This window comes from Peromyscus maniculatus, chromosome 14 (assembly GCF_049852395.1).
Source record: "Peromyscus maniculatus bairdii isolate BWxNUB_F1_BW_parent chromosome 14, HU_Pman_BW_mat_3.1, whole genome shotgun sequence".
NCBI lineage: Eukaryota > Metazoa > Chordata > Mammalia > Rodentia > Cricetidae > Peromyscus > Peromyscus maniculatus.
Window position 1 is genome coordinate 82,713,842 of NC_134865.1, and position 14,986 is coordinate 82,728,827.

A 14,986-nucleotide genomic window follows, 5' to 3' on the forward strand; every position below is an offset into this window, starting at 1 on the left:
GTGACCGTTATGAGTCTGCCCTGATGCCCACAGGCGAGTTGGCTGGCTGAGGCTGAAAGCAGCACTAACCTAGGATATAAGCACAAAGTTTGGTAAGGCCATTTAGCATTCAGGTTCTTCCTGGGCCTATGAACTCATAAGCCACTGGTTCTTTTTTTTTTTTTTTTTTTTTTTTGGTTTTTTCGAGACAGGGTTTCTCTGTGTAGCTTTGCGCCTTTTCCTGGGACTCACTTGGTAGTCCAGGCTGGCCTCGAACTCACAGAGATCCACCTGGCTCTGCCTCCCAAGTGCTAGGATTAAAGGCGTGCGCCACCACCGCCCGGCTAAGCCACTGGTTCTTAACCTGTGGGTCCTGAGCCTTTGGGCCTGTTTCACAGAGGTGGCATATCAGATACCCTGCATATCAGATAGCTACCGTATAATTCACAACAGCAGCAAAATTACAGTTAGGAAATACAAAACTAATTTCACGGTTGGGGTCACCGCATGAGGACCTGCGTTAAGGGGTGGCACACAGCATCAGGAAGGTTGAGAAGCACTGGGATTTTGGCAGGTCCACAGTCCCGGGGATGCAGTCTCTGCTGTAGAGCACACCTTAGATCCGCTCAGGAAGTGGTCGCCCACCCCCGTAACCTTCACACTACTGCTGTGTGAAGGGGGGGCACACACTGCCTGAGGGTGCTGTTGAGCGTGCCGCATCCAGTGCTGAGGAACCGCCGGTGGCTGTCGTGTCCGTGTCTGTCTGTCCGTCCGTCCGTCCCCGTCCCCGTCCCCGTCCCCGTCCCCGTCCCCCCCCCCCCCCCACCCACCCGCGCACGCGGCCTGCACAGCCCCTTTAAGCTGAACTCCAGCTTGATCTATGTCCTGCAAGCAACAGGGCCTTCCTAGCTAGTTACGGTGGGCACCCAAGAGCAGTGGCAATAGCTCCCATGTTTGAAGGGCTTTGGGGGGCTCCTTGACCAATTATTGGTATTTCTAATACCCACTTTTATTTTACGTGTATGGCTGTTTTGCACAGCTTGTATATGCCTGGTGCCTATGGAGGCCAGAAGAGGACATCAGATCCCCTAGAAAAGGAGTTACAGTTGTGAGGCACCAAGTGGGTGCTGGGAATCAAACCCTGGTCCATGGAAGAGCAGCCAGTGCTCTTAAACACTGAGCAATCTCTCCAGTCCCCAATGGTTTTGTTTCTTAGTTTTTGTTTTGTTTTGTTTTTTTGAGACAGGGTTTCTCTGTGTAGTTTTGGTGCCTGTCCTGGATCTCACTCTGTAGACCATGCTGGCCTGGAACTCACTGAGATTTGCCTCCCAAGTGCTGGGATTAAAGGCATACACCACCAATGCCTGGCAGAGCAATGTGTATTCTTTTTTTATAATTTTTTTTTTTTTTGAAATAGGTTCTTGGATCTTATGCAGCCCTGGTTGGCCTTGAACTCACTATGTGGCCCAAGATGACTAGGCACTTCTGATTCTCCTGTCTCCACTCCCGAGTGCTGGGATTATAGGCATAGACCATCAGCCATTTTATGAGGTGCTATGTTTACCACTTTGGTTGGTGGTGGGATCTGGGAGAGTGGAGCCTAAAAATGAGGTGGACTAAAGTCACATGCAATCGCCAGTTTGCAAGAGGTCACCTGAGTAAAGGTCTCATGCGCTCAACCTGTCTATAGCAACAAGGACAGCTGCACCTGGTAAAAACGCTTCCCCCCAGAGGCACCGAAACAGTAACAATGGACAGTTGTAGCCAATAATCTGAAGTGAACTCACTCCTGTCTGCCACACCCGGGAGGGCACGAGAGCATTCCACCAACAGTTCAGAGTCTGGAGGACACCCAGGTCAGCAGACTTGCCTCGTCTTCTTGGCGTTTCCTCACATGCACCCAGAATTCCCCTTGCGCGACTCCACTCTTGGCCCCTGTCCCGACAGTGCTGGGGACTGGGCACTGCGTAAGAACTCTACCAGCAGTGACAACTCCAACCCCTACGCTTCTTTTCATCTTGGGCAGGTGCTTTATTCTGCTTCATTTCACTGCGAGACAGGGTCTCACTGTGTATCCCAGACTGGCCTCAAACTCCACATCCTCCTGCCTCAGTTTCCCGAGTGTTTAAGAAGAGAGGAGACCAAATGCTCTGCGCGCCTCTTAGTTGTGTCTCCAGTGTTGCTCAGGATCGCTCTACTCCCTTTAGTTCCTGACAACTACAATCCCCAGCCTGTCTGGTTTGGGGACGGTTAGGCATTTTTAAACTTCCAGTGCCAACGTTTCTCCTAAGATCAAGCAGGCAAGATTTCTCTAGTTCAGGCGGGTTCTCTCAAGGGAAGCACTGTAACTTCTCGCTGTGCCAAACTGAAGCCGAAGGAAGGTTCACACCTTCAGAAGGACAGAGTACACTTGTTGTCAGACTTGGATCATTTTATTTTAGTTCGGTGCTTTCTTTTTGGTTTTGAGACAGGGTCTCACTATGTAGCCCTGCCTGACTGATCTGGATCTCATTATGCAGATTAGGCTGGTCTCAAACTCACAGAGATCTGCCTGACTCTGGTTCCTGAATGCTGGTGTTAAAGGCGCACCTCCACTAAGCCCATCCATGGGACGTCAACTTAAAATGCACTTCCTGGAGCTGGTGGGATGCTCATCATGTAACGGACACTTGCTGCCAAGCCTGACAACCTGGCCCTAAGTTTGTCTCTGGAACCCACATAATGGAAGAAGAGAATGGACCCCTGAAAGTTGTCCTCTGACCTCCACACATGGCACATGTACACACACACCATAATTTAAATGAAAAATAAATACAATGCGTTTAACGCATTTTCTGCCTGGTATGGTAAGCAGGCATGTAATCGCAGCACTTGGAGACTGAGACAGAAGGATGGTATCATCCTGAATTTTAGGTTAACCTGGGCTACACAGTGATGTCAAGGCCAGTCAGGGCTATATAGTGGATGCTGCCTTACAAACAAAACACCAAAATGGCCCAGGCCTGTAATCCCAGCACTTGGGAAGCAGAGGCAGAAAGAAGAGGGTTCCGTGTTATCTTAGTTACCTAGGGAGTTAGAGGCCAGCCTGGGCTCCATAAAGGCCTGTGTCAAACAAGAACCAACCAGCAAGCAGACAGAAGATAAACGGGCTCGGGGTGGTCCAGCATCAAGAGCACATCCTTTTGCAGAGGACTTGGCTTTATACCCACATCAGGCAGCTCACAACTGCCTGGAACTCCATGTCTTCCGAGTTCCCATTGTTTCTCATCACGTGCTCGAACCCTCCACACACACATTCACAATTAGGAATCTCTTAAATCTTAAACAGTGGTTCAACTGGCGGAGACCCTCCACACTGGGGTTCCCTCCTGGGCCCCGGATTAGGCACAAACACACTCAAACACCCGTTTTCACATTTATTTTCTTATTTTTTAAGATTTATTTACTTTTGTATGAGTGCTCTGTCTGCATGTCTGCCTGCAGGCCAGAAGGCGGCGGCATCAGGGCCCATCACAAATGATCATGAGCCACCATGTGGGTGCTGGAAATTGAACCCAGGTCCTCTGGAAGGGCAGCCAGTGCTCTTAACCACTGAGCCATCTCTCCAGCACTGAGAGCACTTTATTGAGAGGGGAAGAAATGTTCAAGTGGCTGGTTTCTGACTCAGGCAGAAAAACAGAAGCAAATGACCTTGCAGGTGTCGTTTTTCTTTCTCTCTCTCTCTCTTTTGGTTTTTTGAGACAGGGTTTCTCTGTGTAGTTTTAGAGCCTGTCCTGGAACTCACTCTGTAGACCAGGCTGGCCTAGAACTCACAGAGATCCGCCTGGCTCTGCCTCCCTAGTGCTGGGATTAAAGGCGTGCGCCACCACTGTCAGGCAGTGTCATTTTTAAGAAGAGAGAAAGGGGAGGTCTGTGTTAGAATGGGCTAGGATATTTTGATTGGGCATTTATTTAGGTGAACCAAAGAGTTTTTGTTGTTGTTTTTGTTTGTTTGTTGAGACAGGGTTTCTCTTTGTTGTCTTGACTATTCTGGAACTCGCTCTGCAGACCAGGCTGGCCTTGAACTCAAGAGATCCTCCTGCCTCTGCATCCTGAGTGCTGGGATTATAGACGTGCACTACCACCAGCTAGCTCCAAAGGGGCTTTTGATTGCTGGACTTCAATTCTTTGATAGCTGGACCTTGGTAGTCAGCCTCAAGAGGAGGAAGTGGACAAAAGGGACTAGACCTTGGTGGCTAGTTTTAGGAATGTCATCTAAGGCAGAGAGGATGGAGAGAGTGCTTACCACGTTCAAGCTGGCCAGTCTCCTCCTGGACCCCTCCAGTCCTAGAATTCCCATTGGTCAAGTGTCAAGGCTTTGAAGAGCTTTCATGGGAAGGTGAAGCATGCTGCAGGCCAACACTTGGCAGACAGTTAGTTCAGCTTCTTGGCTCTGCAGTAACTTACTAATCTTTGTTCAGATTTTGGTGTTGCTATTAATACACAGTGACTCACCAGAAGCGCAGCTTCCTGGAATGTTCTTCCCAAGGAGGTGATGTTCCTTCCCATGGAAGACAACTCTGCAAATCATTCTTTAAAGGTCTGAGCACATCCAGAGCACTTAGACGGGGGAACAAAGCTTCCTAAATAATACAAAAGCATGTAAATGAATTGCTCTCGGCACAAAGGCAAAGTATCAGTTGTATTTATTGGTTATTCATCCCACAAATATGGACCAGGCGCCTGCCTTGTGCACCAAGCCAGCAGTGAAGACTTTCTGTCCACACCTGTCTTTGCAGCAGACAGGAGAGGCAGGCTGACCTGCAGCTACCAGTCATCCCATTACAGTGTGCAACGGAAGGTACGGGTAGCCTGGGGGTGTAGCACAGTGGTAGAGTGCTACCCTACAATGTGAGAGGTATTGGGTAACATACTCAGAGGGAGGGAGGGAGGGAGAGAATGCAAGAACATTCAGGGGCATATGTCACAAAAAGATTTTCTCAAGAGAGGCATCTAAACAGAGGCAGACAATGGAGTGGGTGTTAAGCTGGAATGCAGAGGCAGAGAGGCCATGTCAACCAAGTTAGTGCTCACTCAATCAGGGTTGCTGTTTGTGGGATGAAATATTTTTGAAAATAGTGTGAATTGGGAATGGTGGCTTATCCCTGTAATCCTCCTAAGCACTGAGGGGAGATCTCTGAGAGTGGTGAGACCAGTTATATACCAAGTTCCAAGACAGCCTGGGCTACATGGAGATCTCACAAGAAAAAATAAGCTATGGTCCCAGCCGTGGTGGCTCACACCTTTAGTCCCAGCACTTGGGAGGCAGAGGCAGGTGGATCTCTGTGAGTTCCAGGCCAGCCTGGTCTACAGAGAGAGTTCCAGGACAGACGAGGATACACAGAGAAATCAAGTCTCAAAAAACCAAAACCGTGCTTGCTTCAGCAGCACATACACCAAAACTGGAACAATACGGAGATTAGCATGGCTCCTGCGCAAGGATGACAAGCAAATTCATGAAACCTTCCATATTTTAAAAAAACAAACCATAGGAGGATGCTAGATGTGGAACAAGGATGACTGGACTGCTACTCACATCACCAGTGAGGCTACCTGGAAAACAGGACCCCAAGAAAGACACGAGGATCGCCCCATGACGGAGAAATGGATGAGATCTACATGAACAGCCTGGACATGAGTGGGAGCAATGAAGGGCGAGGGTCGAGGGAAAGAGAGTGGGAGATCCCAGCTGGATCAAGAACAGAGAGGGAGAACAAGGAATAGGAGACCATGGTAAATGAAGACCACATGAGAAAAGGAAGAAACAAAGTGCTAGAGAGGCCCACAGAAATCCACAAAGATACCCCCACAAAAGACTGCTGGCAATGGCCGAGAGACAGCCGAGACTGACCTACTCTGGTGATGGGATGGCCAAACACCCTAATAGTTGTGCCATAAACCCCATCCAAGGACTGAGGAATCTGGATGCAGAGATCCACGACTAGGCCCCTGGTGGAGCGCTGGGAGTCTAATTAGTGAGAAAGAGGAGGGTTTATATGAGCGAGAATTGTTGAAACCAAGGTTGGATAAAGCACAGGGACAAATAACCAAACGAATGGAAACACATGAACTATGAACCAAAGGCTGAGGGGCTCCCAACTGGATCAGGCCCTCTGAATAGGTGAGACAGTCGATTGGCTTGATCTGTTTGGGAGGCAACTAGGCAGTGGTACCAGGTCCTGTGCTCATTGCATGAATTGGCTGTTTGAAACCGGGACTTATGCAGGGACGCTTGGCTCAATCTGGGAGGAGAGGACTGGACCTGCCTGGACTGAGTCTATCAGGTCAATCCCAGTCCTCGGGGGAGACCTTGATCTGGAGGACGTGGGAATGGGGGGTGGGCTAGGGGGAAGGGGCGGGGGACAGGATGGGAGAGAACAAGGGAATCTGTGGCTATTATGTAGAACTGAATAGTATTGTAAAATAAAATAATTGTAGATAATTGTTCAGATTATAACAATAAACTCAATTAAAACATAAAAAAAAAAAACAAACAAGAGAAGCTATGGATGTGCCTCAGCTCAGTGATGGAGTACTTGCCTAAAATGCATGAGATCCTACATTTAATCCTCAAGACTAGACACACACCAGAGCAAGGAATGATGAGGTACACTTGTAATGCCACACTTGGGAGAAGAGCTCAAAGACAGTTTTAGCCATGGGAAGTTCAGGTTAGCCTTGGCTGTTAAGACCTTGTGTCAAACTCAAAGGAAATCCCTGTGCTGGCTAGTTTTGTGTCAACTGACAAGTTTGTCATCTGAGAGGAGGGAACTTCAACTAAGGCCTCTTGGGAGGGGGGAATCTCGTTTCAGTAACTTTTAATCAGATTAGTACGGAGGCATGTCTGTGGAGGGTTGTCCTATTGATATGGACCCAGCCTATTGTGGGCATCATCATTCCTATGCAAGCACACGTATTTGCTTACTATATAGACAGAAACCGGTCAGCTCAAGAAAACGGGCAAATGAGTGCATTCATTCATCTCTGCTCTTCACTGTGGACGTGATGACTAGCTGCTTAAGTTCATGCTGCTGGCTCTTACAAAATGGTAGTCTATAACTTGGTATTATAAAGTAAACCTTTAAAAAAAATTTTTAATTAAAAAAACTTAAAAAAAAAGCCGGGCGGTGGTGGCGCACGCCTTTAATCCCAGCACTCGGGAGGCAGAGCCAGGAGGATCTCTGTGAGTTCGAGGCCAGCCTGGACTACCAAGTGAGTCCCAGGAAAGGCGCAAAGCTACACAGAGAAACCCTGTCTCGAAAAACCAAAAAAAAAAAAAAAAAAAAAAAAAAAAACTTAAAAAAAAAAAAAAAAAGCCTCCAGAGAGCCGGGCCGTGTGGTGCATGTCTGCATGTCTTCAATCCCAGCAGAGGCAAGCAGTTCTTTGGCTTGCAGGCCAACCTGGTCTAGAGTTTCAAGACAGCTAGAGATGTCTCAGGGGTAGAAGTTGGGGGTTTAAAAAAAAGGGGGGGGGGCTAAGATGGGGCTTACGCATGCCTGCAGGGCATTTTCTTAAGGGTAGAAGGGGGAGGGCCCAGCCCATTCTGGGTGGTGCTGCTACTGGCTGGTGGTTCTGGGTCCTATGAGCAGGCTAAGCAAGCCTGAGGCAAGCTGAGGCAGAAGCCCTTCCATGGCCTCGGCCTCCAGATTCCTTCCCATCTTGACTTCCTTTGATGATTAACAGGGCTGTGGAGGTGTAAGGTAAATAAACCCTTTTCTCCCCAAGTTGGTCATAGTGTTTCATAGCAATAGAAACCCTGCAACAGTCCCGTAAGTGTAATTGGGCCAGTGGACAGGTTGTTCCCAGTTGCCTCCACCTTTTTACTGTTGAGTATATGCACATTGTGTAACCACCGCCATCATCCAACTCCACTTCCAACTAGATCTTCCCATTGCTTGAGACAAGGTCTCATGCAGTTTAGGCTGGCCTTGAAGTCCTAATCCTGCCTGTACTTTGTGTGAATGGATGGAACCCAGGACTTCATGCATGCTAGACCACTAACTACCACCTGCTAGCCAGCCCCAGGTTATTTGAACCTATGGAGGACCACTTCCTCTGCCTCTTCATGGTGGTGGAACATCTTAGTGCCTCCTGCACTACTACCAACCCTCCCTCCCCCATGCAATGCATTCTGATCAGGATTCATCCTATTCGATGTACTGCCACCACTTTGACTTTGCCATTCTCTGTCCACGGCTGTTTGTGTGGTACTGATGAATTAGGATCTTGCACATCCCGCCTACACCAGAGGCTAGCTGCACCATCCAGGTTGTCACACTCAAGTGAGCAGGATTTCCCTATAAAACTTTGCTGGCTTTAACACAGAACCCCATTGCACCCTGGCTACCTCTTCCTAAACCAGTTTCTTTTTTTCTTTTTCTTTCTTTTTTTTTTGGTTTTTTCAAGACAGGGTTTCTCTGTAGTGCTGGTGCCTTTCCTGGAACTTATTCTGTAGACCAGGCTGGCCTGGAACTCCGATATCCGCCCGCCTCTGCCTCCCAAGTGCTGGGATTAAAGGCGTGCACCACCAAGTGCCTGACTCCTAAACCAGTTCTTTATTGCTTAAATGTTTTCAACCACCTTCTACCACTAAGCTACAAAGATTCTAGTACCTCTTATTTAAAAAAACGAAACACATTTCACACCTTTTTTTTTTAATCTCATCTGTATTTACCTTTTAAAGTAGAATATGACCAAGCACTATATTTCCATTCAGACTTGAAGGGTTACAAGACCTAGGGAAGCGTAGGGTTTTGTTTTCAGTACTTTGGAAAACAAGCCACATGGGGAATTCTTCTGTTTTAGCTTGTGTTCTTCTAAGACTACAACATGCAGAATGACTACAGGGGATGAAAAATTTTAAGATGAAACTTAAGCCATCTTAATTTTTTTCCTTTTAAACATGAAGCTAAATCTCAGAATACTCCCAAGTGACAAATTATTTGGTCTACTAAGGAATCCAGCTTCTGAACAGCTAAACACTTCAGACCACAAAGTTAATAGGTTACATTACGTCTTACAACAAACGTTCTACCAACCTGTTGAATTAAACCTATAGTATCACAGTATCACAAGTAGAAAGAAATTTTATCTTCCCCTTAGCTTACATGCCACACAGATGTTTTAAACGTTAACAAAAATAAACAAAAATCCTGGAAAATATATTATCAGAGAAGGAATGAAGGTAAGCGTCAAAGTTCTGGTGAAGTTTAGTCTACTTCTTCCATGCGCGATGTGTCGTCATCTCCTTCCAGGGGTGGCATCTCTTCAGTTACAGCAGCACTGGTATCATCCACAGTAGGATCATCTTCATCAATACCTTGATTTGAAAATATAAGTGTTGCAGTTGTTAATGCCAGTCTCAAATTGCTTTAGACTGAGCATTAAAAAAATACAAAACCAAAAAAAACACCCCAGGAACCTCATTCATACTGGGCAGGTCAAGTATATGCCTGTAAACCTCAGCACTTATGAGGCAGAGGCAACAGAATCAGTCCAAGGCTACCCTCAGCTATCTGAGGCTAAGTCTGGGCTAATGTGACTACCTCAAAACAAAGGACACTATTCATTTACCCCTTACATAGCTGAGGTCTTCCACAAGAGCAATAATCCAATTTTTGTCTCAAATAGCTCATAATGAACACGTTTCTTTTCCTTCTAACATGTAGTCTGCAGCTTACCTAGACCAAGCTTGATCATCCTGTAGATCCTGTTAGCATGTGTCTGGGGATCTTCCAGACTGAAGCCAGAAGACAGGAGTGCAGTTTCATACAGCAAGATGACCAGATCCTTCACAGACTTGTCATTCTTGTCAGCCTCCGCCTTTTGCCGTAGGGTTTCAATAATGGAGTGGTCAGGGTTTATCTCCAGGTGCTTCTTTGCTGCCATGTAACCCATTGTTGAGTTGTCTCTGAGGGCTTGAGCTTTCATGATTCTCTCCATGTTTGCTGTCCACCCGTATGTGCTCGTGACAATACAGCATGGGGATGTCACCAATCGGTTTGATACAACCACCTGTTTAAAAACAAAAACACACCAAGTGATGACTAAGGCCTATAAAAACTTAGCAAAAATACATGCAAGTGTAGGTACCAATCAGCAGTTATGTAATCCAAACTATTTTTTCTTCTAAGATAAAAGGACCAAGTAGCAGGTCAGTGATAGAAATGCAGGGAAACGTTCACATACCTTTTCAACCTTTTTCTCCAAAATATCTTTCATAATTTTGCAGAGGTTTTCAAATTTTGTCTTTTTCTCTTCCTGTTTCTTTTTCTCCTCTTCATCTTCTGGGAGTTCCAGTCCTTCTTTGGTAACTGACACCAAGGTCTTACCCTCAAATTCCTTCAGCTGTTGCACACAATACTCATCAATGGGCTCAATCATATAGATTACTTCTAAGCCATGCTTTCGGAGTCGTTCCACAAAGGCCGAGTTAGCAACTTGGTCCTTGGTCTCACCTGAGAAATAAAGTTACTTTTAGAAGTGGTTTCATGCACTCAACTTTTCTACCTAGCTACAGGCTTAAGTGTAACTAGATTGGACACTCTTGCTTACAAAAAATGCTGTCCTCAGCATCACACAGGTAGAGAAAACACCATCACCTGTGATAAAGTAGATGTGCTTCTGGTTTTCCTTCATTCTGGTGCAATAGTCCTTGAGAGAAACCATCTCATCTCCAGAAGCAGATGTGTAGTACCGCAACAGCTCTGAAAGTTTCTTCCGATTTTGAGAGTCTTCATGAATTCCAAGCTGAAACAAACCATAAGGCACATGAACATTTCCCATTTACAGATAGAAACACTTGGGAGGCAGAGGTATCGAAGTTTGAGGCCAGCCTTTAATTCCAACACTCAGTGAGTGTAGACCAGGCCAACCTGGTCTACAAAGTGAATTCCAGGACAGCCAAGGCTGTTACAGAGAAACCCTTTCTCAAAAAACAAAAACCAAACACTTGTCTCAAAAACCAACCACCAGAAACCAAAGCTAGTTTGAAAACTGCCAGTTAACAGGAAAATGTGTCAACACCAACCTTTATATTTTTTGAGAACTGCTCATAAAACTTTTTGTAGTTTTCTTTATCTTCTGCCAGTTCAGTAAATAGTTCTAAACATTTCTTGACCAAATTCTTTCTGATAACTTTCAAAATTTTGCTTTGCTGCAACATTTCACGGGAAATATTTAGAGGAAGATCCTCAGAATCCACCACTCCTCTAATGAAATCTGGGTAGGAAAAGAAGACCAAAGATAACTAAACACTGTAATGCATCATCTTTTATCTCCAGGGGACTGAACCTAGAGAGCCTCAAGTTAGGCAAGGACTCTGCCAACAGTTTACATCCTCAGCCCCCCTAAACCAATACAGACCCCAGAAGTAATAGGATCCATTTTCTTGACTGTTTGTTGTTAACACTGCTTATTCTTCCTACTCATACTTACTCAGATACTCAGGGATTAACTCCTCACAGTTATCCATGATGAAAACTCTGCGCACATACAACTTGATGTTGTTCTTTTTCTTTCTGTTTTCAAACAGATCAAAAGGAGCACGTCTTGGGACAAAAAGAAGGGCCCGGAATTCCAATTGTCCTTCAACAGAAAAATGCTGCAATAAAATGAAATACTTGTAAGTGCACATTCTATAGGTGAGTGGGTGTCAAGATAAACCTGATAAACTGCAGACTAGCTTTAAAGCATGCAGTAGTCACTTACCTTCACTGCCAAATGTTCTTCCCAATCGTTGGTTAAGCTCTTGTAAAATTCTCCATATTCTTCATTAGTAATGTCATCAGGATTTCTGGTCCAAATAGGCTTTGTTTTGTTGAGTTCTTCTTGATCAATGTACTTTTCTCTTATCTTCTTCTTCTTCTTGTCACCATCTTTCTTTTCTTCTTCTTCATCAGAACCAACATCTTCTATTTCAGGCTTGTCCTCTGACTCCTTTTCTTCTTTTTCTTTCTCTTCCTCTTTATCTTCTTTTTCTTCAGCTTCATCATCACTGACTTCCTTATCACGTTCCTTCTCCACCTTCAAAAAGACAAGTCACTTCAATGTCTGCATTATACAACTAAAGGATACAGGCTAAGGAATGAAATATAAATAAATCAAAATAAACCCAGCAGGCATTACATAATCAAAGGCTTCTTTCCCATCAGTCTTGTCCATACTTTCATCAACAGCCCTTTTCAGAATACACAGACCTAACAAACTGGTTCCAAACAGGCTTCACCCTACTTCTAGTAAACACTAGATTTACCATTACTTTTAAGAACTAGGATTTTTAGGCTGGCGAGATAGCTCAGAGGTTAAGAGCACTGGCTGTTCTTCCAGGGGGTCCTGAGTTCAATTCCCAGCACCCACATGGTGGCTCACAACCATCCGTAATGAGATCTGATGCCTTCTTCTGGAGTGCAGGCATACAAGCAGGCAGAACACTGTATACATAACCAATATTAAAAAACAAAAAACTAGGATTTTGGCCAGCCATGTTGGCACACACCTTTAATCCCAGCACTTGAGGCAGAGGGAGGTGGATCTGAGTTTGATGTCAGCCCGGTCTACAGAGTGAGTGGCCACAGCTGTTACATAGAGGGAGGAAAAAAAAAACCCAAAACCTAGCACTTTAGTTATTTCAATTTACTCTGAAGTTGAAAGGAAAAAACTTACGAAGAGAGTGATGGGATAGCCAATAAACTGAGAATGTTTCTTTACAATCTCCTTTATTCTCCGTTCCTCCAAATACTCGGTTTGATCTTCTTTCAGGTGTAAGATAACCTTTGTTCCACGGCCCATTGGTTCACCTGGGGAATGGAAAAAGGTAATGGCCTCAATTTAAATGGCTGAGACAGTATTAAATAGTCTGTAACCTCAGTGCTTGCTGGAGGCGTGAGGGGGAGTGAAATCATTATTAGTGTGTCTTCACCCTGCTCCCGAACAAACCCCAGACAGCTCACCTTCATTACACATGCAAATGCCCCCACCGTTTGCACTACTACTGAGCAAACATTACCTGTACATACCATTTTTGTATTTCCTCTAGCAACCCAGCTCCTCAAACTCACCCTCTAACAATTTTGTCGGAGGACTAAACTAGGTATCACAGACTACCTCTGAACTCTTTACAATTCTCCCACCTAACATTCTCAACCACTTGACTAAACCTAGTCAGGCACAGGCCACCCCCACCCCACCCCAATCTCTGCAAAAACTCTGGCTTTTGCCTACCTGTGTCAGTCCTCACTGTGAATGAGCCCCCTGCTGAGGATTCCCAGGCATACTGCTCATCATCATTATGTTTGGTGATCACAGTCACTTTCTCAGCAACCAAATATGCAGAGTAAAAACCAACACCAAACTGGCCAATCATAGAGATATCTGCACCAGCCTGCAAAGCCTCCATAAAGGCTTTGGTACCAGACTTGGCAATAGTACCAAGGTTATTGATCAGGTCAGCCTTGGTCATTCCAATTCCTGTATCCACAATAGTAAGGGTTCGATCTTGTTTGTTGGGAATAAGATTAATGTGCAGCTCCTTCCCAGAGTCTAGTTTACTAGGGTCGGTCAGACTCTCGTATCTGATCTTGTCCAGAGCCTATTAAGAAAACACGAGAACGTCAAGCATATAGCCAAGGTGAATTTTTTTTTTTTTAACCGAAACCTAATTCTCCAAGGATAAACTTACATCTGATGAATTTGAAATCAGCTCCCTCAGAAAGATCTCTTTGTTTGAATAGAAAGTATTGATGATCAAGGACATCAACTGGGCGATTTCTGCCTGAAAGGCGAAAGTCTCGACCTCCTCCTCCTCCATGGGTTGGTCTTGGGTCTGGGTTTCCTCAGGCATCTAGAAAGAGCACAGGGCGACTTTCAAGCCTCACGGTCCGTCTGCAGCCGTCCTCGTTAATACCCGCCCTATAAATTGATCTGCAGACCTCGATTGCGTCTTAAGGAAGGGACCCAACAGGAAAAGGCGAGAAGGGGGGCGGCTGGATGACAAAGGGATGACCTCATTTCAGAATGCGGTAATTACGAGGCGCATGTGCGCAACTCCGGGAAGACGTTCGGACCCGAGCGGCTCCACGCACGCCGTCCCCAACCGCCACCCTCCCCCACCGCCCTGCGCTATGGCGCCCTCCGGAGCCCCGCCGGGAGCCGCGGTGGCCGGCGCGGGAGGCGGGAGCCGAACGCTCGCCTCGCGCCCGGCTCTTCCTCTCGGCGGCGGCGGCGGCCGGGGCCGCATCCTCAGCCAGGGCCTGGGGCTGAGGCGCGGCGGCCGCCCGGGGCCTAGGGTCTGGTCATGGCGGCCCACCTCCACGGGCCGGGGGGCTCCGGAGGCGGCCCCGGCCCCGCCGGCCCCGCACAGGCTCGCACCCCGCACCCCGCATCCCCCCACCAGGCCCCGCAGACCGGGCCCTCACCTTTGCGGAGTGACCACGCACGGGACGTGACCGGCTGCACCACCACACTGAAGCAACTGGCGCGCCGCCCCCCGCGCCTGCCTTATATAGCGGCGGGCCCGCCCAGCGCGCGGAGCTCTTTCCAGAAGCCTCCCGAACCTTCCGGAAGAACCCCCCCCCAACCGTCGCCGCGGCCGCGCGCCCGCGCCTGCGCCCTGACAGCGCCCCGCCTCCCCCACCCCCACCGGGAGCGCGCGGGACGAACGCAAGCCCCTCCTCTACAGCCGGGGGAGGGGGGAGCTCTGCACATGCGTGGTCCGGCGTTCTCGGCGAGTCGCGCGCCCCGCGGGGGCGGCGCGCCACCCGGCGCATGCGCCTGAGCGGCGCCCCGGGGAGCGCTCTGGTCCTGGGCTCGTCGCCTAGGGGACGTTCTGTTGTGGACGCGCGCGCCGTGCGAACCTCCGGGCTCTCCCGGGCGCACACGGGCTGTGCCGCGCACACTGGGTGCTGAGGGCTGCGGTTAGGTGCCGGAGCGGCAAAGGGCGGCCCAGCTTCCCCCCTGATGGGAGGGTGC

At 47.6% G+C, this 14,986-nt stretch overlaps 1 protein-coding gene and 1 non-coding gene across 3 annotated transcripts; one reads left to right on the top strand and one right to left on the bottom strand.

The window, feature by feature from the left end:
- Positions 1-5,390: 5,390 nt before the first annotated feature.
- LOC121822657 (U6 spliceosomal RNA) lies at positions 5,391-5,494 on the top strand. The gene has a single exon (XR_006063826.1). It is a non-coding gene; the product is annotated as a U6 spliceosomal RNA (small nuclear RNA).
- A 3,162-nt stretch (positions 5,495-8,656) lies between these two features.
- On the bottom strand, positions 8,657-14,643 carry Hsp90aa1 (heat shock protein 90 alpha family class A member 1). Of its 2 annotated transcripts, none has more exons than XM_076551395.1 (11): positions 14,434-14,643; positions 13,698-13,859; positions 13,241-13,607; positions 12,683-12,816; positions 11,729-12,043; positions 11,456-11,621; positions 11,049-11,239; positions 10,621-10,768; positions 10,208-10,476; positions 9,700-10,033; positions 8,657-9,338 (listed from the first exon to the last, which is right to left on the bottom strand). In XM_076551395.1, the coding sequence occupies exons 2-11, from the start codon at positions 13,857-13,859 to the stop codon at positions 9,229-9,231; spliced, it is 2,196 nt and encodes a 731-aa protein (XP_076407510.1). In that variant the 5' UTR covers positions 14,434-14,643; the 3' UTR covers positions 8,657-9,228. The 2 variants fall into 2 exon arrangements, with proteins under 2 accessions (XP_076407510.1, XP_076407511.1); XM_076551396.1 differs by lacking the exon at positions 14,434-14,643 and adding an exon at positions 13,948-14,159.
- Positions 14,644-14,986: the final 343 nt, after the last annotated feature.